This window comes from Vipera ursinii (assembly GCF_947247035.1).
Source record: "Vipera ursinii genome assembly, chromosome: 5".
Taxonomy (NCBI): domain Eukaryota; kingdom Metazoa; phylum Chordata; class Lepidosauria; order Squamata; family Viperidae; genus Vipera; species Vipera ursinii.
In genome coordinates, this window is record NC_139518.1 from 83483572 (window position 1) to 83507824 (window position 24253).

Sequence of the window (24253 nt, forward strand, 5' to 3'; positions counted from 1 at the left end):
CAAGTTTCCATTAGAGGAAGACAACAGACATTTGTTCCTCTGAATATATATGGTAGAATGAGTAGAATGCTTAATACAGCCTGCCTTTAGCGCAATCTCTCTCATGATGATTGACTTCTGCTCTCAGCATTATAACACCTGTCTGCTGACTTGGCCTTTGACACAACCTGGAGCGCAAAGAGTCCTCACTGTGTAACAATTATTACCTCCATAAATGATAAATGAAACTGAGAGTGCCACAAGCTATGCATTATTTTTTGGAAATGTCTGTGTTAGAAGCAGTCCACAATGAAGCACCTTGAGCACTGAGAGCTTTAGTTGAATAAGCTTATTTTCTGAGTACTAGCAAAAATAAATCCCAACCAACAGTCATGAGTAATGTTTGGACAAGTGTAGAGAGCAACAGAGATGACTTTGACAGAAATGTGCAAGGAATATTACCTAGAGTCACAGGGCCTGAAATACTATTAATTCTGGGGAACCAGATCAAGCAAGATGTCTATGGAGATTCTCAGTCATCCAGGTCATAGTTGTCTCAAATGTGCTATTTCAAAAGGCAACTGGATTGTTGTTTTCGAAGAAGAAGAAGAAGAAGAAGAAGAAGAAGAAGAAGAAGAAGAAGAAGAAGAAGAAGAAGAAGAAGAAGAAGAAGAAGAAGAAGAAGAAGAAAGAAGAAGAAGAAGAAGAAGAAGAAGAAGAAGAAGAAGAAGAAGAAGAAGAAGAAGAAGAGAGGAGGAGGAGGAGGAGGAGGAAGAAGAAGAAGAAGAAGAAGAAGAAGAAGAAGAAGAAGAAGAAGAAGAAGAAGAAGAAGAAGAAGAAGAAGAAGAAGAAAACCCGTTTTGCTTCTCATCCACAAAGCTTCATCAGTTGTGATGGTGGGGAGATGTAAGGATAAATTTTGATAGGTACTGTACCTGTAGGATAAGTATCCTTCCATCCCTTCCCCATCAGAACTGATGAAGCTTCTTGGATGAAAAGCAAAACATTTTCTCCTTCTTCTTCCTCAAAGAAGTCGAATTGCCTTTTGAAAAAGCACCTTTGAGATAGATCAAACAGAGGTATCCCTAATTCACTGAACTATAAAAAGGAGCTTTTTGTTTTTTGATTCTGTTATTATAATCTAACCCAATAAAATATAATTCTGGTAACTCTTCTCACCATTTTACTTTTGCCCTGATATTATGGTTGTCCAGAGTAAAGGCAAAGGTAAAGGTTCCCCTGCAGTCGTTTCCGACTCTAGGGGCCGGTGCTCATCTCCATTTCAAAGCCAAAGAGCCAGCGCTTGTCCGAGGACGTCTCCGTGGTCATGTGGCCGGCATGACTAGATGCCAAAGGCGCACGGAACGCTGTTACCTTCCCACCGTAGTGGTCCCTATTTTTCTACTTGCATTTTTACATGCTTTCGAACTGCTAGGTTGGCAGAAGCTGGGACGAGTAACAGGCGCTCACTCTGTTACGCGGCACTCAGGATTCGACCTGCCAAACTGCCGACCTTCTGATCGACAAGCTCAGCGTCCTAACCCACTGAGTCACTGCGTCCCTCTCCAGAGTAGGAACTGACTATTATGTACAGATGGTGCCATCTACTTCCCATGTCTAAAATTATTCACCTCCTTAAAGTTCTGCACAAAGGAAACTGACAAGATGCAAGCATCACTCCCAACTTAAAGTATATGACTTAAGTGGAGTCCTGGCCAAAGAAGTGGAATCACAAATTAGTTTATGGAAAGTATTAACTTGTTTGGTCCAAGATTTATAATCAGTCCTTATTTTTATATGTAGTTTGACAAAATATGTAGGTTTTGTATTTTAAAGGTTTTTCAAGATGATGCCAATTCTGATGTCAGCTGTTTGTTTTTTAAAGTCAAACTGTATTGATTTCAGCAAAGCTAAGCCTTGGCTAATTCTTTTATGGGAATGTATCAGGAAACTCTAGACTGGGATGTCAAAATAATGTGGCAAACTATTTCCATACTGTTGACAAGAAAACAACATAGAGGCCTTCATGAAGTCCCAGTAGTTGAGCTTGAGTTGAGTAAGACTTCACTGATTTAAGAGTCACATTAAGGAACCAGGAAGTTTGTAAAATACTGTAGGTAAAGTGTGATGCAACATGCAAGTAATTTCCACTGCTACCACCTCCATCCACAAATATTCAAAGAAGTGAGGGTTCTTACGGGCTAAGTGCGACAGTTGTTAAGTGAGTTTTGCCCCATTTTATGACCTCTCTTGCCATGGTTGTTAAATGAACCACTGCCCTTTAATTAGTAACATGGATGTTAAGTGAATCTGGCTTCTCCATTGACTTTGCTCATCCGAATGTCCCCAAAGGTGATCACATGATCCCGGGACACTGCAACTGTCATAAATACATGTCAGTTGCCAAGCATCAGAATGCTGATCAAGTGCTGCAATGGTCGCAAGTGTGAAAAATTGTCATAAGTCAGTTTTTCCGGTGCCATTGTAACTTGGAGCACTTACTAACAAATTGTTGTAACTCAAGGAGAGATTGCCGGCAGACGACACCCAGGGATAGGGCCTTCTCAGTGGGGGCGCCTGCCCTTTGGAACCAGCTGCCAGTGGAGCTGAGGACTGCCCCCGACCTCCGTTCATTCCGCCGGGACCTGAAGACCTGGCTCTTCGAGCTCTCTGGCCCAGGCTGAGGATTAATCTTATTTTAATTGGGGTTTTATTTATGCAGGGACAAATATAATTTTTTTAAATTTGTTTTTAACTTTTGTATCTTGGTTTTTTAATCACCCTGTAAACCGCCCTGAGTCCTTCGGGAAAGGGCGGTATATAAATGTAATAAAATAAATAAATAAATAAATAAGGACTACCTGATTTGTGATCTATATGAAGGATAACTGCAAATTAAAAGTGTAAACCAGAACAGGAACAGAATTGCAAACCCTTGCAATTCTCTTTATAAAATATTCATTATTCAAGTCCAGCATGGCTAGGGAACATTAATTAAAATCTAATAATGTTACCCAATAAAACAAAAGACCATTACATACATATATATATATATACAGTACAGTAGTAGCCAAAATTGTGGGAACCTTTTGGGAAAAGTGTACAGTAGAAATGCCACCTTTGGTTAAGTTTCCACCAATTTTTCTTCTAATTTCTTTACTGCAGTTTTGTTCACTTAATAATACGATTTTACATTGCTTTCTGGGCAACCAGTCAACTCTTTGCACCATTACTTTAATTTTATTACGTTTTACAAGCTGACTAATTGAAGGAACACAAAAAACCCCAACCAACTTGATAGCGATCACATAACATACTGACAAACGTCCTCCTCTCAGCTTCAATACATGACATCAATAACTGATTCCTACTGTGATCTGATTGAATCATTGCCAAAACAAGATGACACCTGATTGGCTCTCTAAACACTCATGCTCATTGGCTACAATCAGATGAAGGAAAGCTACCTGATATCAACCTAAGCAAGTTGTGCTTCCTTTTTCTGGTTATTTGGCTATAACTTTTCACAGAATACAGTACAGATAATTGAACAAACTTTGTTGCATTACATTCTTGATTAAATTATCTTTCCATTGATATATAACTTTATGGTACTACTCAAAAAAAAGTGGCGTTATTAGCCATGAAACCTCAAAAATACACTTTTCCCAAAAGGTTTCCACAAATTTGGCCACTACTGTATATGCACCATGTTCTATATTAACTGTGTAGAATCCATTAGGAAGATAATTTGCTGGAAAGTTCACACTTTTCCAGTTATAGATTTCCATCTTGACTTTTTTGGACTCGCTCAGACATGTTCTTCCCCTCTAGTCACCATTTGCTTGATAATTCTTGATGAGCTAATGTAATAGACTAATGGCATTGAGTTGACCTTGTGAGCCTGTTGATGGCTCATTTCTAGCTGTTCAATTTCAATCTCTTGTTTTCTGGAGACAGATTGTTGAAATTAGACCTGCCTAATGAAAAGTGGTATGATACCTCAGCAATTAATGAAATATCTCAAATAAAACCATACTTTATTACGCCATAAAATCGAGGAAATAAAAGCAAATTAAATTATAATGAGAGGCCTGCTGGATGGGAATCATTGCACCACAACGTTCCTCATCATCTTTCTCCCCTTCTTTAATAAAGATCAGAGAAATTTTCCAATAACATCGGCGATGGCAGAAAATTGGACTCTTCTGTTTTGTGGAACGGGGTATTTAGGAGAAACAAAAATCAAAAGTACATCTAGCTCTCACATTGCCAAAAATAGAGTGGGTGAGTTAGCTGAACATATTGTAATTACAAAGTAGAAAAAAGAGAGGTGATTTTGTAATAATGCGCAGTGTTTAAACCTATGGTTTCAGAAATAAACCACAAAAGACAATCTACTGAGTATGCCTCAGTAAACTAATGCATATACTCTCATAGTCCAATTTTTACTCACTCCCTGTTGAAAGAGATCTAATGGCAAGGACACATCAGTTTTTTAAAAATGTAAATTCCAACCCTGATTAGAATCTATCTTTTATGAACATCACACAAGTAGCCCAAAGGCAGAAAACTGAAGCGAAGTAAAATATGGTAATTCTCATCTTAACAAAAGTTTAATTTAAAATGATGTACTAAAATCTGATTATGTTGTTTACTCAGATTTTTTTTCTTGGGGGAAATTACAGATACAAAGAAAGAAAGAGAGAGAGAGAGAGAGAGAGAGAGAGAGAGAGAGAGAGAGAGAGAGAGAGAGAGAGAGAGAAAGTAAAAAAACATTTAGCATACATTTTGAAAAGAAGTAAAAATCGCCCAGATATTACTTTGCATTAGTAAAGAAATAAAAAACATGCAACATAATTTAGCAAAAGAAAGAATATGAATTTGGTAGCTAAGTAATTGAATAGTATCTGGTACAAACAGTGGTTGCAATTACACTTCATAGCTAAAAAGAACTGTTCAGCATTTTGATTAGGTATAAATGTCATGATATATTGGTCATATCTACTTGCTCCCTTCTTCTTCCAGAGAGAATGGCTAAACCAATCATAGAAACTTCGTGCTCTGTTTATCAAGATATGCAAACCAGGAATCTAATTTTTATTTGCCAGTAATAAGTCAGAAGGCATTATTTATCATTAAATTCCATTCCGATTCCTGTCTCCTTACAGAGAGAAGTTAGAAATTCCTGTTTTTATGTTACAGAAACTTCCCTGTTAGTTGTTTAGCAGAATAAACCAAATAAGAGAGAGGAAGAAGCACAGACCAGAACATTTATGCTTATTGAATAACTGGGTTATTGTCTATGCAGACATGACCAAGCAGAGGTAATTTTTTTCCCCACTTAGGCCCAGAAATTAAATCTTATGAGGATGGAAAACTTTTATCATTTTTAAAGTACCAAGTTCCTGGTTTTTAAACCATTCAGAATAAACAACAATTAGAACAGAACAGAATAATAGAGCTGGAAGGGACCTTGGAGGTCTTCTAGTCCAACCCCCTGCTCAGGCAGGAAACCCTATACCATTTCAGACAAATGGTTGTCCAATCTCTTAAAAACTTCCAGTGTTGGAGCATTCACCGCTTCTGGAGGCAAACGGTTCCACTGATTAATTGTTCAAACACTGATTAATTGTTCTTATTAATTGCACAAGTGGAAGATGTCTTACTTCTTTCAATAATATGTATGACCCATTGTGAGCCCAAGGGTAAAAAGTCAGTATCGGCCATTTTCTAGGTAGAGAACAACAGAGGTTTCATCTCTTGGATGCCTGGTGGAAGGTTTCCTGACAGATACAATCAAAGTCACGAGGTTGAGAGGATTTTGGAGTACCATTATATTACAGTTTCAGATAAAATACTTTTAGGGACTAAAAATGAATAGAGAGCAGGGGTGTCAAATTGCCGGCCCGTGGGACGGATGCATCATACTGAAACCGCACCCACTCCATTGCCGGCAATGGGAAAAAAAGTCGCGATATGTGGCAACGCGTCACCTGACATTGCAAGTTTGAGACCCCTGATATACAGAAAACGAGGGAAACGTTTACCTGTTGGAGCCATCTTTCATGTGGACTTTTGCATACAGAACATCAATCATGGCTGGGTCATCGTTCATGTACTCTATACCTCTTATTTCCACAGTTAACGGTTTGCCTTCAGTAGTTGTGCTATTTAAAAACACACACAAAAAAGTGGGGGTGAACATACCAAATGGTTCATTCTGGACTTTAGCTAGCAACTACATATTTTGCAACTTCAACTGAATTAGACATAAGAAGCACCACAGGCCCAAGTAACCTGCTGCTGTTGTTCAATTTAATATGTTTGAATGCTGTGAGTTCCCTATGGATCTTCCCCATTTTTGGTTCCTAAACTTGTCTTTGCTATTTCTGAGTTATTGTCTGTAGTGATGGGTATTTCTTGTGAAGTCACTTTTTTGTCCTTCCGTGCCAGCAGATATTCAAAGAGCTCTAATTTATGTACAACACTAGTGATAATAAAGGGACGCGGTGGCTCAGTGGGTTAGGACGCTGAGCTTGTCGATCAGAAGGTCGGCAGTTTGGCGGGTCGAATCCCGAGTGCTGCGTAGCAGAGTGAGTGACTGTTACTCGTCCCAGCTTCTGCCAACCTAGCAGTTCGAAAGCACGTAAAAATGCAAGTAGAAAAATAGGGACCACCACAGTGGGAAGGTAACAGCGTTCCGTGCGCCTTTGGCGTCTAGTCATGCCGGCCACATGACCACGGAGACGTCCTCGGACAAACGCTGGCTCTTCGGCTTTGAAACGGAGATGAGCACCGGCCCCTAGAGTTGGAAACGACTAGCACGCATGTGCAGGGGAACCTTTACCTTTACCTTTTAGTGATAATAAACAGTAATAACAATTCTTAAGAATTACTATGATCCTTTAACATGTATTCAAGAGCTGCTGTAGTCGTATTCATGAAGAGTATCACATTAAATTCAATTTATTTCTTTGGCACGGTGACCTTTGGCATGCCACTCAAATGCCACTGCAATCTTTTACCTGGGCTATAATTGTAGCTTTAGATTTCTCCCTTCACCATTTACAGCTTATAAGAAGAAAAATGGAATTCTGCTGTTATTATATAGGTTATAAACCTTCCAGACAGCTACTGCATCGGTTTTAAACACTGCACAGCATTAATATTAAGAAATTTTAAATAATACAAGGAGTTATACACTATCTTTCATATCAAACTGAAAGGCCAACATTTTCTAATATTAAAAGCTGAGGTTTTTATCCATGTGCAGTTCTACAGATAGCGAAATTCACACAGCTAGACCCTTACAATTTATTTTCCTTTAGCAGTAATGGCAATAATAGTTTTCCAATACTGCAGACATAATTGAGGCTGTTGTTGCTCTGCATTATAACTACATCATCTCCCCACTTGTAAAGAGCTAGAGTTCAAATGATGGGGGGGGGGGTAATCCTGTCTTGGCAGAGTGAAGTCAAAGGGGCAGGGACTAGAGCAGCGGTCCCCAACCTTTGTGGCTTGATGGTCCGTGCAAACTGCCAGCCGGTGCACATGCGTGTGAGTGCTGGTCCACCTCTCACATGAGTGGAGCTGCGCATGCCAGCCTGACTCTCACATGGCCTGGTTCCGAATAGGCTACAGCCCAATAGTGGCCACGGCCTGGGGGTTGGAGACCCCTGGACTAATGGAAAGCTGGATCCCTGATTTTTGAAAACCCATAATTAAGAGAGTTGGTGAAATAAAAGGTATCGCAGTTGTCAAACTTTGCTGTGTAATACTGCACTTGTGTTTTATTTATTTCCTCTCTTCCACTATTTTGTTATATGAGTGTGAAAAGCGTGTGATACAACTAAGTTGAGAAAGGGGTAAAGATGTTATTATACTGGTGGTAAAGACAGCAACGGTTTGGGAGAACGGAATATTATGAGAATAGAGAATATATGGCTAGCAGCTATTATTCTGTCTGATTTCTCATGGAGGGATTTGTTGCAATCTAAAGAAATACCATCCTACTTAGCAGAACACCCATCAGAGAGTCAAGCTGAAGACTTTTACATGATGTTGAGTCAACAAGCTGGCTTTTAAAATGATACTGGAGAACTTTGATATAGTCATCATCAATTCATACTAAGAGCATGCTAGAACAGAGGTCCCCAACCTTTTGGGCACTAGAGACCGGTTCCATGGAGAAAGGTTTTTCCGCGGACTGGAGTGTGTGTGGTTTTGTGTGCTGCCTGCATCTCGTAGATGGGGCTCTACTTCTTTGTGCGGCCTAGTTGCTGGCATGCTGCGGCTTGGTACCGGTCCACAGACCGGGGGTTGGGGACCCCTGTGCTAGAAGATCTGCCTCAGCCTTTCATAGCCACAACAATAACCCTGAGACCATCTCAAATGGTCACTGGCCATATATCCTAAAGTAAATTTTGGGGAGATGAAGAGCACAAATGGATTAACTGGGGGTAGATGGGTGAGCATTAAAGTTATTCCACTGTCACAAGTGAAAGGCTCATCTGGTGAAATTTAGTCTCCATTTCTATCCTCTCCATTAAGCCTCTCTCTGGGGATTATGAAATCTAACAGGCTTTTGAATAATCCATGGGAATTTATAGAAGCAAAGTCAGTAAATTCTTCAATGAGTCTTCACATCCACTGGCCTATACATTTACTAAGGCCATCAGACAGGTCTGGCTACTTGCGGTTCAGCTTTATTATCATTTCATGATTACTCACAAAAAAACTCGTTCTTTGTGGCTGCATCTATCCCCTGGAATGCTCTTCTCCAAGGAGGCACTTACTGTTAAATCTCTTCAGCATCTAAATGCATCTAATAAAGATGCATTTCTTCACCTAGGCCTTCCTTATCATAATGCTCTTTTTTCATGCTAGTTGTTTCCAACTCTAGGGGCTGGTACTCATCTCCATTTCAAAGCTGAAGAGCCAGCACTTGTCCGAGGATGGCTGGCATGACTAGACGCCAAAGGCACACGGAACGCTGTTACCTTCCCACCGTAGTGGTCCCTATTTTTCTACTTGCATTTTTACGTGCTTCGAACTGCTAGGTTGGCAGAAGTTGGGATGAGTAACAGGCACTCACTCTGTTACATGGCACTCAGGATTCGACCTGCCAAACTGCCAACCATCTGATCGACAAGCTCAGCGTCCTAACCTACTGAGCCACCGCATCCCATATATATGTGTGTGTGTGTGTGTGTGTGTGTGTGTGTGTGTGTGTGTGTTTATATGTATATGTGTATATATGTGTATATATGTATGCATATGTGTATATATGTATATGTGTATATGTACATGTACATGCAGTCATGGCCAAAATTGTTGGCACCCCAGAAATCTTTCCAGAAAATCAGGTATTTCTCACAGAAAAGTATTGCAGGAACACATGTTTTGCTATACACAGGTTTATTCCCTTTGTGTGTATTGGAACACAACAAAAAAAGGGAGGAAAAAAAGCAAATTGGACATAATGTCAAACAAAACTCCAAAAATGGGCCGGACAAAATTATTGGCACCCTTAACTTAATATTTGGTTGCACACCCTTTGGAAAAAAATAACTGAAATCAGTCGCTTCCTATAACCATCAATAAGCTTCTTACACCTCTCACCCAGAATTTTGGACCACTCTTCCTTTGCAAACTGCTCCAGGTCTCTCTTATTGGAAGGGCACCTTTTCCCAACAGCAATTTTAAGATCTCTCCACAGGTGTTCAATGGGATTCAGATCTGGACTCACTGCTGGCCACTTCAGAACTCTCCAGCACTTTCTTGCCATCCATTTCTGGGTGCTTTTTGACGTATGTTTGGGGTCATTGTCCTGCTGGAAGACCCAAGATCTTGGACGCAAACCCAGCTTTCTGACACCGGGCTCTACAGTGCGACCCAAAATCCTTTGGTAATCCTCAGATTTCATGATGCCTTGCACACATTCAAGGCACCCAGTGCCAGAGGTAGCAAAACAACCCCAAAACATCATTGAACCTCCACCACATTTCACTGTAGGTACTGTGTTCTTTTCTTTGTAGGCCTCATTTCATTTTCGGTAAACAGTAGAATGATGTGCTTTACCAAAAAGCTCTATCTTGGTCTCATCTGTCCACAAGACGCTTTCCCAGAAGGATGTTGGCTTACTCAAGTACATTTTGGCAAACTGTAATCTTGCTTTTTTATGTCTCTGTATCAGCAGTGGGGTCCTCCTGGGTCTCCTGCCATAGCGTTTCATTTCATTTAAATGTCGACGGATAGTTTGCGCTGACACTGATGCTCCCTGAGCCTGCAGGACAGCTTGCATTCCTTTGGAACTTGTTTGGGGCTGCTTATCCACCATCCGGACTATCCTGCGTTGCAACCTTTCATCAATTTTTCTCTTCTGTCCACGACCAGGGAGATTAGCTACAGTGCCATGGGTTGCAAACTTCTTGATAATGTTGCGCACTGTGGACAAAGGCAAATCTAGATCTCTGGAGATGGACTTGTAACCTTGAGATTGTTGATATTTGTCCACAATTTTGGTTCTCAAGTCCTCAGACAGTTCTCTTCTCCTCTTTCTGTTGTACATGCTTAGCGTGGCACACACAGACACACAATGCAAAGACTAAGTGAACTTCTCTCCTTTTTATCTGCTTTCAGGTGTGATTTTTATATTGCCCACACCTGTTACTTGCCCCAGGTGAGTTTAAAGGAGCATCACATGCTTGAAACAATCTTGTTTACCCACAATTTTGAAAGGGTGCCAATAATTTTGTCCAGCCCATTTTTGGAGTTTTGTTTGACATTATGTCCAATTTGCTTTTTTTCCTCCCTTTTTTGTTGTGTTCCAATACACACAAAGGGAATAAATCTGTGTATAGCAAAACATGTGTTCCTGCAATACTTTTCTGTGAGAAATACTTGATTTTCTGGAAAAATTTCTGGGGTGCCAACAATTTCGGCCATGACTGTATGTATATATATATATACACATACACACACACACACACACACGTGTGTGTGTATGTGTGTGTGTGTGTGTGTGTGTGTGTGTGGGTGTGTATATATATATATATATATATATATATATATATATATATAGATATAGATATAGATATAGATATAGATATAGATATAGATATAGATATAGATATAGATATATAGATATATAGATATGTAGATATGTGTGTAGATATGTATATATATGTGTATATATGTACACACACACACACAGTTAGTATTTTCATTCATTGCCATTTGTAATTTTTTATTCTCCTTATTTGTATGCTAGGGTTGAGATTTTTAAATAAAATGTGACATAAAAATCTAATAAATGCACACTAAATTAAGGTAACATCTCCTGATTTCAATTAAGTTAGTTACAAATAAACAAGGCTCCTGTGATACCAAAGGGGAGTCATAAGTCTTAATATTTTGGCTGGCCTTAACAAACATACGCAGCAAATTCGTTATTGCTACTAACGCTGTCACTATGGATTGTATCTCTGACATTACTCTGAAACTAGGCTCTGTTTAATTATATGTGTATAATCATTTAGAGTGCCTCTTGTTTAATTAGCGAGGGAAATAATGCAAATACAATATATCAAACACAGGAGCATCAAGGAGTAGACTAATAACTCAGAATTATCAATAAGGATAGAAACCAGCATAATAAGCTCATAAATATCAAATTATGCTTAGCTGTTATAGGGCCCATTTGATGGCTTCAGTGAACGAAGCCATTAGTACTACATGCAACAGGGCCCCTTAAAGACCTGTTGACTTGAACTCCCAGAATTCCCGGGAATTGATATCCACAGGTCATAAAGGGACCATAGTTCCCCACTCCTGACAATCAGGATAGAATGCTACAGACTTGAGAGGCTTCATGTTATTGTTATTAATTGTTCTCACTACTAACCTCCCTGGCTGAGTTGAGATGATACAATACATTAAGCTACTCCTCGTTTTAACCATGGTTTACTGAATAAGCACCCACTGGAAAAAATGACATATTAGACTAAACCAATATTCTGTCCTAGATCAGGATTAGAGTTTGGGAATGACAAACACACAGTAATATGTTGTATGCTTTAATTTCCAAAATGATTTATTAGGGAGCAGAGAAACACAGAGAATTACGCCAGGAATACCATACCTAGATTGCAGAAACTAGATACTCATTAGATGGCAGCAAACTTTATCTGAACTTTTCAAACGGCAAAAGCAAAAGAACAAAACTTGCAGATCAGGCAGAGAAGACTTCATCAAATAATCAAGATACATGGCATATAAGTAACTAGTTATAAAGAAGAGATATTATTTCTAACAAATAAGATAATCTCAGACTTCTTTGATACTTGAGGCTACAGCTATCTCACCCACACTTAGCTGCTATTTATTGAGACTGATCCTTCGGCAAGACCATCCTGGGTTTACTCAAGCAGACTTTCATTTACAGGATGTTGTCCTATGTCTTCTGATATTCACCCAGATATATTATTCATGGGCACACTGCCTGAACAAGTGAATCTAGTTCAGGGCTTTTCAACCAGTGGTACGGGTACCACCTGTGGTACATTGGCACCTGGCAGGTGGTACGTGACCATCCTAGAAAAGTGGTAGCGGGGGAGGGGAATGAGCTGAACCGGTGGCAAGCCTGAGCAAGAGATGGCTGGAGCTGCACGGCTGTCAGGGCTCAGCGGAAGCACCAGTATCAGCGCTTCTTTGGGGCTGTCAGGGCTCAGTGGAAGCGCCAGGATCAGCGCCAGGCTCCAGCTGGACCTCGGCACTGATCCCGGCGCTACTGCTGAGCCCAGAAGAAGCGCCAATCAGCTGGAATGTTGCAGCATCTCCAGGGTCTTCTGATTTACATTCAGATGCTTGGCAACTGATTCATATTTATGACGGTCACAGTGTCCCAGGGTCATGTGAAGTGACCAAAACCTGTTGCAACCACCCAGCAGAGGGGGGGGAGAATAAAAACCAAACACCCCCCCACCCCACCCCCGCTGCCAATCCTCAAGAGAAATGCTCATAATAATGAAAACCTCGGACTGGAGGAAGAGCGCCACCAGGCGGGCAGGCAGGTGTCTTGCTTGGCTGTGGCTTTTTCAGTGCCATTGTAACTTCGAACAATCACTAAGCGGGGGGGGGGGTCATCAAGTTTTTGATACCTTGCTAGGCAACTAGTGGTACTCGGATGTTGCCATATCCTAAAAGTGGTACAATGGGTGAAAAGGTTGAAAAGCCCTGATCTAGTTCATCGCTGGGACAGCGAGGACAGGTTCAGGCTCATGACCTTAAGGATTTCCCTCCTTCCATTTTTCCCCCCAAAAAATCTGGTGAAATAGAGTTGAGAGAAAGTGACAGGCTCATAATCACCCATAGGTGAACCTCCATAGGTGAGAGTAGATTTCATGAATGTTGTCCAGTCCCCTTAATCGCTATACAGTAGTTCTTAATACAATAGTTTATTTAGGAACTGTTCAAATTTATAATGGCACTGAAAAAAGTGACTTGCGATCGTTTTTCACATGACCATTGTGGCATCCCCATGGTCATGTGATCAAAATCCAGACTCTTGCCAACTGACTCACATTTATGACGCTTGCAGTGTTCCCGGGGTCATGCGATCCCCTTTTGCAACCGTCTGACAAGCAAAATCAAAGGGGAAGCCAGATTCACTCAACAACCATTTTACTAACTTAACAACTGCAGTTATTCACTTAACAACTGTGGCAAGAAAGGTCGTAAAATTAACAAATGTCTCACTTAGTAACAGAAATTTTGAGCTCAATTGTGATTGTAAGTTGAGCTCTATCTGTAGTACACTCATTACACACAGCCTCTGGCCCAGGCTGAGGATTAATTTTATTTTAACTGGGGTTTTACTTATACAGGGATAAATTTAATTTTTTTTAAACTTGGTTTTTTAACTTTTGTATTTTGGTTTTTAATTACCCTGTAAACCACCCTGAGTCCTTCGGGAAAGGGCGGTATATAAATGTAATAAAATAAAATAAATAAATAAATAAATAAATTTCAGTTGTCTTGCCTTTTGCAATTTCCACATTCTTACAATTGCATTTTTTTATCATCAGAAGTTTTGTTACTAATTTTGAAAACAGGCTAATCGCAAAAGAGCTCATATGTAAAGTCTGGGTATATACTAAATTCTAAGCTAGAAATCACCACACTAGAAAGCTCTTGTAAAAATATTACAAACACAACTGCACCGAGGGGTGGGGGAAGAGGACTTTCATTTATCATCCTACATCTCAAACCACATGCCTTTGTGCGGTGCTTTCTGACAACTTCTGCCCTTCAGAGGCACTGAGCTATTGTTCTAGGACTGATTTCTTACACGCGTTGTGCACTTTCAATGTTCTCTGCCCACAGCTTTTTAAAGAAATGAATCTCAGGGATATACAGCCATCTGGGGCGAAAAGAATTATTTGCCAAACTCTCTGCTAGTACAAAGTGTGAAGGTAATCGCATTTTTCATCAACCTCAATGGAATAAAATCAGTCTTTGCTTATGCACAAAATCACTGCAAGAAAAAAAGTAGCCAGAGATGAATTTTTTTTAAAAAATGACAAGACAAAAAAAAAAGTTTCTAATAAGAGGAAAACTTGAAGAACTAGGATTGTCATGAAGAAAAACTATCATTAACATCAACATCAGCTTGATGGCACATAATCAGTCAATCAAAAGGGATTTATTTATTTATTTTATTTATTTATTTATTCGGTTTATATACCGCCCTACTCCCAAAGGACTCAGGGCGGTTTACAAGGCAAACTTTAAAAACAATACAATATAAAATTAAAATAAAATTAAGTCTAGCTGCAAAAAATTAAAATCACAATTTAAAACATTAAACCCCTCAGTCCAGGCCAGATAGCTCAAAGAGCCAGGTTTTTAGGTCCCGGCGAAATGAACGAAGGTTGGGGGCAGTCCAGAATTCCATTGGCAGTTGATTCCATAGGGCAGGCGCGCCCACAGAGAACGCCCTCCCCCTGGGGATCGCCCGTCGGCCATCCTTGATTGCCGGTACCCTGAGGAGGCCCTCCCTGTGGGAGCGCACAGGACGATGGGAAATTGATGCTGGCAGCAGGTGCTCCCTCAGATAATCCGGGCCCATGCCATTTATCAAATAGCTTGTTGACTGAGGTCATAAACAAAACCCAACTGAGTCCTTGGTCTTTAAATAGTTGTAGCTGCTTGCTACAATTTCTTACAATTCTATATATTTTTTTCCTATTCTATTCTCTCCATAGATGCTTCCTCTTTGGACAAATGTAGACAACCGCTTCTCTCTTCTACAAACAAGCTTCTGTTTTACTTACTTGACAAGGTCTTCTCTGCATTTCTGCAGCAGTTCCTGAGCTTTCTGGATTTCTTGTTCATTCAGAAGTACCAGTGTGCCAATAGTCAGATGGAGTTTTGCTGAGTTCTGGAATAGGCTACTGCTGACTCCACAGTCCTATAAAAATATTAGGCATTCCTCAAGTGAGAAAAATGTACATTAGAAACTCCATAAGCATTCATTATAGGTAGCTCTTGACTTATGACCACCACTTTTGCTAAGTGAGACATTGGTTAAGTGAATTTTGCCCTATTTTACGACTCTTCTTGCTACAGTTGCTAAGTGAAGCACTGCAGCTGATAAGTTAGCAACACGGTTGTTAACTGAATCGGGCTTCCCCATTGACTTTGTTTGTGAAAAGATTGCAAAAGGGGATCACATGATCTTGGGAAACAGCAACGGTCATAAGTATGAACCAGTTGCTAAGCATCTGAATTTTGATCACATGATCATGGGGGTTACTACAAAGGTCATAAGTGAGAAAAACTGTCCTAAGTCACTTTTTTTAGTGCCGCTGTAACTTGGAACTGTCACTAAATGAACTCTTATACTGTATTTATTGAACTCTTATACTGTTCACTAAATGAACTCTTATACTGTATATACTGTATTTATTATTAAATTGCCAACCTGGCAATTTAATCTGAATACTGAGGTTTTAGTTTAGAAAAAAACAACTCACATTAACATCTTTTGTCTTAAAAGAAAACATAGTAACAAAGCTTTCAATGATACAAACAACTTTTTACTGAAAGGTAAGAGTTTGGATTTGGCATGCTTTTGAACAATTAATGTGATTTTTGCTGTTGTATGCATGCTGATAATTTGTCTAACCTTAGCTTATACTTTGTAGGTTTGAGAGCAACACATGGAGCACTCAGGTCATCTGTTAGTCTGTTTCTGGTGTCAGATTTGATATAACTCAAAGCTAAAAACAGCACGCTCACTCCGGAGGCTTGTTTTGGCTAGGAAGGGACTGGAGAAATGGCTTTTTCTTGGGAAAATTTAGCCAAAGAGTGAGGCGCGTGTGCCCACAGAGAGGGCTCTGAGTGCCCTCCTCTGGCACGCGTGCCATAGGTTCACCACCACTGGTATAGGGTCTCCTGCTTGAGCAGGAGGTTGGAGTAGAAGACTTCCAAAGGTCCCTTCCAACTCTAATGATGGCGATGAAGATGAAGATGAAGTCTTGATCCCCAAATAACAGAAGCCTGATATAGGCCACTCCTTGGCATTTTTTTAGATTCTCCTGCCACAGAGAAATTTTCAAAACATAAAAGAGCAATACTGCTCCCTATTCTATGATTGCGATCATGGCTCTAAATCTCCAGACCATTTTTTTAACATGGTAAATGGGAATGCTACCTCTCATGGTAGACTCAAAACTGTTAAGAAAAAGCTAGAGAACTCCCAGGGGTTTATGCCGTGATGGGATTCAGACGCTTTGCACTGGTTCAGCAGAACTGGTAGCTAATTTTTTGTTGACTTCGGCGAACCAGCTGAAGCCCTAGTCCTTTTTTGCAAGGCCCAGAATGGACCACCGGAAGTACATGGATGCCACTTCTGGGAGTCTGTTCTGAGCTTTGGAGGCTTCAGGGAAGCCTCCAGGCCCAGAATGGACCACCAGGAGTGCATGGAGGGCGCTTCCGGAAGTCTGTTCTGAGCTTTGGAGGCCTGGGGGAGGCCTCCCAGGCATAGAACAACCCACCAGAAATGCATGGATGCCACTTCTGGAAGCCTGTTCTGAGCCGGGGAGGCCTCCCAGGCACAGAACGGCCCATCGGAAGTTCGTGGATGCCACTTCTGGCCCAGGTACAGAACAGAGTTCCAGAAACTGCATCCATGCAGAGAACCGGTTGTTCGGGTATTTGAATCCCACCACTGAATTTACGCCTCTGTTTTCCCCCCTCCCCATCCTTTAATTACTATCAAAACAAAGTTGAGAAAAAGCTCTAAAGCCCATCTGGGTGAAAGGTGATTTAGATATCTTTCGAAGCTCAGCATCTATTTTTATGAACTTTTCTTAATCTTAAAAATCAAAGCCTAGCAACAGAAACTATTATAGTCTATAATGAACACCAGGAACTGGTGAAACAGCAGGGAGCAGATCTGATGGATTCCAATTATTGGCAGCAGTTCACTTTTATTTCTGTAATGCTTGCAGTTATAATGAGCACAAAATATATTAACACAATAAATAAGCAGCTTCTAGGAAAAGAGCATATTCTATATAATCCCATAGACGAAGGAATGGTGGCAAAAAAGCCCCTGAATTTATGTTATAATTACTATCAGTTTAAATAGCTGATTTTTTCCTCTACAGCTTTCCAGGAATCACAGTCATCTTCCATGCTAACAATTTTCTATCTACTCTCTACTGCAGAAGAGAAGGCTGGAAAGCTTTATTACGGTTAGTCCTCAACTTACTATGATCTTGCTTGCCATAATCGTTAAGTGAATTTTTGCAGTTGTTAAGTGAATCATTCAGTCATTAAGGAAATCTGACTTCCCCAATGGACTTTTGCTTGTTGGAAGCCAGCTGGGAAATTTACAAATGATGATTACATGACTGCAGGCAGCGCAACTTTTATTAATACGTGCCAGTTGCCAAGTGCCCAAATTTTGAACATTTGTCTTTGGGGATGCTGTGATGGTCATAAGTGTGAAAAACAGTCATAAGTCACTTTTTTCCGCACCATTGCAACTTTGGACAGTCACTAAACGAATAAGTCAAGGACTAGCTAAAATAGAAACAAAGGTTCATGTAGCCAACTTTTAAAATAACGTGGGAATATAACAAGTGTTGCTTCAAGTGTTTACTAGTATTTCTAAAATTAGTATCTGCTGCTTACTATCTATGCTGCCAGTTTCCAATGAAATTCTGTAGGTCTTGAAATATGCCAAATCAATGCTATTTCTACTAAAAACCCTTTGGCAAAGTTGAAGCAGGTTATTCTAGGTTTTGATTTTTGCCTGTCTAGTAAGACAGAGCTCTGTCTAAATACTTAGGTCATCATTTATAGTTTTGCAATGAATTTAATTATTTCTGAGCTGTACTGACACTTTTATTTAAAACTGCACTCAGCAAATTCCTTTAAATCTTAATAAACTTGAACATCCTAAAATTGAACAATTAACACCGAAGAAGACCAAGCTGTATTAAGCAGTGAAAGTTTAAGAAAGATAAACGTTCATTCATTCGTATATCCTGCTGCAGTCAAGGATGAAAACTCTTAAAAACATCTGGGACTAGGCTTTGCAGTAAAGTGCATGTTTACGTTCAACCTTTTTTTTCTAGCATGCAAGTAGGACAAACTAAATTGGAGTTTTATACTGAAAAGGAAGCTATTAATAACCTCTGGCTTATTGCTTCTAACAAATTCCTTATGAACCCAGTTAAGATGTAAGCATGTGTTAGTAAACATCAATTATCTTTTGAGACAATAAACAAATAAAGAGTATTTGGAACGGTCAAGGCTTCCATGCATACCAGTGGTTGGGAATAAAGAATGAATTCCAAACTGGGTTTCACAGGAAAGTCTACAAACTTGTCTGGCTGCCAGCAGTTACAAACAGACTCAAATCCAGGAAGCCCCCACTGGCACTTGCACAACACCTGCCCAACAATTTTAACATTGATTCCCACTGGAAAGCCAAATGGGTTGGTGAACGTGCAGTCGTAGGAAGACGTATAAATGACCCCACAAAAATGTTGCCAGGCTTTGAACTACCACATCAGCAATGGACAACGCTGAATAGGATTCGCACTTCACAAGGTTATGTGCCGGGACCCTCTGTATAAATGGGGCACAGTGTCCTCCCTTCAGTGTGACCGCACAGTCCCATATCAAACCATAGGTCACATAGTGCCTGGCTGTAAGCTGAGTCCAGTATATACCAGTCCAGTATCTGATATTTTAAATATAAACAATGCTGCGCTTCAATGGTTAGATGGCCTAAAGACATTGGTATTGGAACATAGATGATTTTAACATTTATATTTTATTGTGTTCTGCTAATCTAGATGAAATGTTAGTATATATTGCTAGTCCATATATGATATGCTATGTGCTAAATGAATTAATTAATTGGACCATATATACATATGGAACCTTGGGTAGCCATCCAACAGGTAAAGCTATCTTCTGATACACAGTACCAAGCTCACAGATAGTATTGCATAAATAATAAGACTCCATACAGAACGTATGTAGGCAAATTCATTTGGCCTGATATCATGCAATTAGTCAGAATCGTTTGTACAAATAGTTTCCAGATCTCACTTGAAAGATAATTTCCTCTAATAAGTCACTACATCGAGCAGAAGCAGAATAAAAGGAACCTATAAAGGCACCCAAAGGATTACAGCACAACTGTATTATCCTTCCATTGATAAACAATTTCCAGTTTGCTCCTCAAAATGTGTCATTGAGGTTTATTTATTTCACAGCTATTACATATCATCCCAATCATATGAATGCACAAAATATCACAAAATGCAGCAATTTATTAATAAAGGGAATCATGAGAGTTCACTAAAAATTATCTTAACAAACTGTATTTAATATTAGTGTAAAAAAAGAACATTGACGCATTTGAAATGTGGGTACTGGAGAAGACTCCTGAGAATACCATGGACAACCAAGAAAATAAACAAAATGGACACCGAACAAGTTAATCCAGAATTCTTACTCAAGGCACAGATGACCAGGCCCAAATTATCCTACTTCAGATACAATCCATGAAGATTCTAGAGAAGGTCTCAAAGATGCTTTTTCAAAAGGCAACTGAACTTTCTTTGTGTTTTTTTTCATGAAGATGTTTCGCTTCTCATCCAAGAAGCTTCTTCAGTTCTGGAGAGAACTGAAGAAGCTTCTTGGATGAGTAGAGAAACGTCTTCAAGGTTTCAGACAACTCTAGCATGGATGACTGAGAATCTCTATAGACATACTAGAGAAGGCTCTGACGGTGGGAAAAGTAGAAAGAGAAGAGGATGACCAACAGCAAGGTGGATGGATTTAGTTACGGTGGCAATGAATATCCTGTTGGAAGACCTGAAGGAGCAGGTTGGGGACTGACCATCAAGGATAAAATGTATCAATGTGGTTGCTAAGAGTCAATACATAATAAAACAATCAATGAATCAATAATTAATCAGCTGCCCAAAACCTCAGTATAGCCAAAAGCCACTGAAATAAAATAGAATTGAGGACCGTTCTAAATGTCCAGGGCCACCTGGACTTCTGAGGGTTGGCAAGGGTTTCAAGTGTGTCGGCTATTCCTCAAAGGTTGCTAATTCTGGGAGTTGAAGCCCATAATTTGAAATTTGCCAAGGCTGAGAAACACTGCCCTAGCCTAGTCCACCTCAGAAAAATTAAAACCTGGCTTAACTCCAGATATCTACATAGACATGTATCTACAGAAGGGAATATGGGGGCTGTTATCTAGTTTGGTAATGTAACATCTGCAAGAAAGCCACCAAGCTCAGAGAGCACCAAGGACACCACGCAGACATGTTCATGACTGACGTTTTCCAGGTTTTTCAAGCAAAGATGAAATGCTAAGTACTGCTGCTTACATTAAACTTGAACAGTTCCTTTGATTAATTGAAGCAGTCAGCTCAGCTTCTTAATACTTTACATTCAGCACAAGGATTGCTAATTTTGAGAAACAGTCCAGCATTTCTAAAAGGCCTTTTAGAAAGAGTTGAGGATGATGGTTTGGATGATTAGTTTTGTTACAGCATTTCATATAGTTCTGATTAAAAGTGTTTGATAGTTAGGCTTCTATAAATTATATTTTTTTAATTCTACGCATAGAATAGAAAAAATTAAATTTCATATAAATCTAATTTATTCCAAGCTAAAAAAATTAACTCTCAATTTCTAAAAATCTGCTAAAGGTCGTCAATACAAGTACTTTCAAAATACTGCCCTCTGCTGGATACAAAATCATGGTAAAACCTTAACTTTATCACAACTATTATTATGACATATATATGCATATATCTATATATATATTGTGTGTGTATTTGGGGTTGTACATTATGAATCAGTTAATAGCCATGAAGTTCTAAAAATGATAATGAAGTTGCTGAGTTTTACTGGTAATAAAGATGCCTCTTTCTCATGTAAATTAGGTAAACTGCAAAAACAAATGTTTATAAATAATCTTAAACGTGGTTTTTACATTTCAAAGAACATCAAATAATTACTTTGTCATTCCAGTAGCTTGTAAAGTCTATAGTTTTTTAAAATTATAGGGCAGTTCACCTTTTTGGGGGTTCATTATCAACCATTTTATTCAGACAAGAAATTATATGTACAGGAGTCTTAGGAGTAAAGAATGACTCAATGGAGCATGCATATGTTTGTCTCATGCACACACACAAACACCTCTAATTCCTACATTTTCCTCTTTTCTCAAATTGGTGGGACTTCATTCCTTTCTTGGTTAAGAGAATCTAGTTTATCAGCATATTTAGCCTGATAAAATGCAGGCTTGATTTACTAAAAAAAAAGCCAAGATTCTGTCAGAAATTATGAAACAAGACTGTTTCCACAATATATCATTTAAGTTAACAGAGACACATTAACCTATAAACATTTATTACCTTGAGCCAAGAAACTAATGCTTAGAGCAGGGGTGTCCAATCTTGGCAACTTTAAGACTTGTGGACTTCAACTCCCAGAATTCCTTAGCCAGCTATGCTGGCTGGGGAACTCTGGGAGTTGCAGCCCACAAGTCTTAACATTGCTGAGGTTGGACACCCCTCGATCTCTCATCTTTGCCTCTGTACTAATTGGAAGCTGCTGATCATTCATAGTACGGTATGTTAAACTGTCACACCAAGCCAGGCTTGGTTACAATTCACTAATATTCAGTCATTATAATTCCAAGTAGATTTGATTGCCTCTTTTTATTTTCTTTTGCCTAGCCCTTGAAAATGATATCACGTACGTGCATTTTAACTTTGTTCTGGGAATTAGAATGGTTGTTAGATTTATTCTTTGTTTCCTGAGGAAACATTTCCTGGTAATATATTCAAGTCTGTTTTAGACATTTACAGTAATACATAAAAATAATATATTTTCCCCACAGAGATCTATCCTGCTTCCATTCTAATTAGAAAACACAGAATAACAGTCTTTCTCAAATTGCTGCAAGTTGTTTCCAAGTGTTCTAACATCCATCAAACTCTTAGTCTTGGTCCCACAAGAGAATGAATGGATTTTCTTTGTATTTCACAAATAGCAACACGATGCAAGCCTCATGACTTTGACAAAAACAAAAATAAAAATGTATGAAAACTTGACGGCTTTCACTCATCTTTACATTTTCAGAGAACTTTTGATAGTCAACCTTTGCCACCACTCACATTTATCTATCACATCTCCCACTTTCCTAAAAATTTTCTTCAGTTTATGGATAGAGATCTTAATCTCAAACCGCAACCTTGGGTTGACCACACAACCCTCTGCAGCAAGCAGGCTGTAAACTCTAATGTGGATTGAAGCAAAAAACCCTAAATCTTGATTTAGGCTTGTCCAGAACTGCATGTAGGTGTTAATGCAAACTTATGCTGCAAAGGGGTTGATAGGTAAGCATAGGTTGCAGATGGTTGCAAAAGGGTTGATGTGCACCCCACTCCATATCTCATCTGCAAATGCTGATTGATTGATTCGATTTTTGGTTCAGAAGTGGGCAGTTTGAGCACCCTCTAACCGTTAATATTAGCAGAAATTGTGAATGCCTCAGGTATGCCACTGTCTCTAAACAACAGACACATTTGTTCCCTGGCATGTAGTGATCCTGAAATCCAACAGCTGCTTAACCGAAAGAGTTTTTTAAGGATGAATGCACTTTTCCAGTTCTTCATTATCAAAAATTCACACCATGCTGTTGTTGCTGTTAGTTGCGAAGTCGCATCCAACCCATCACGACCCCATGGACAACAGTCCTCCAGGCCTTCCTGTCCTCTACCATCTTCTGGAGTCCATTTAGGCTCATGCCTACTGCTTCAGTGACTCCATCCAGCCACCTCATTCTGTCATCCCCTTCTTCTCTTGCCCTCAACCTTGCCCAACATTAGGCTCTTCTCCAGTGAATCCTTCCTTCTCATTAGGTGGCCAAAGTATTTGAGTTTCAACTTCAGGATCTGGCCTTCTAAAGAGCAGCCAGGGTTGATCTCCTCTAGGACTGACCAGTTTGATCACCTTGCAGTCCAAGGGACTCACAGGCATCTTCTCCAGCACCATAGTTCAAAGGCCTCAATTCTTTGGCGCTCAGCCTTTCTTATGGTCCAACTTTCACAGCCACACACTATACTGTACCTAACTGTAAACATTGAAAAGGTGGCTTCCAAACAAGCTCTCATCACTGATGGTATAAGGCAGACCAACTGTGTGCTGCTAGTTTCTACTTGGGTCCATTTGCCCCTTTCCAGGAACCAGGTCGTCAGATTGTTAATGAATGTCCTTGTGGTGGTGCTACTCAACGGTGGGTCAGTTCCTAGCAAGATGATAACTGTTCACAGTAATACTGGATGAACAAGTGGACCTGTTGGGTGAGGGAGATAAGTTTGGAAATCTGTTCCTCTCAGTATTGGGTTCTTTAACAATATTGATTTTATAGGCAGGCAGAGGAGGGGGACTGCAATGACTATGACAGATGTCGTTCCTATGGAAAAGGGTCCAGGTCTCAACTTCTGCTCAAGATGAGGAAATGTTGAGCTAGTTTGCTTCTCTGCCCGTCCATGAGCAGTGTCTGAGCTGCTTCTTAAGAACAACTAGCAACATAATGCTAATTAATCTTTAAAATCACCCGGTGAGATGGAACCATCGCAAGCAGAAATAGAAAAATAATTACCACCTTCAGCAGCAAAAGAAAGGCCAACCATTTTCCTTTCTGAGACAGGAG

General features: G+C 39.7%; 1 protein-coding gene across 6 annotated transcripts in view; it reads right to left on the bottom strand.

Moving 5' to 3' along the window:
* The window catches only part of ASCC1 (activating signal cointegrator 1 complex subunit 1), a 119614-nt gene that overhangs the window by 63856 nt on the left and 31505 nt on the right, over positions 1-24253 (bottom strand). For all 6 annotated transcript variants that reach the window (XM_083364819.1, XM_083364816.1, XM_083364817.1 and 3 more), the window contains exons 6-7: positions 15318-15454; positions 6030-6149 (exon numbers count right to left, since the gene is read on the bottom strand). In XM_083364819.1, the coding sequence (XP_083220945.1) occupies positions 6030-6149; positions 15318-15454 (257 nt within the window). The remainder of the gene's footprint in view (positions 1-6029; positions 6150-15317; positions 15455-24253) is intronic.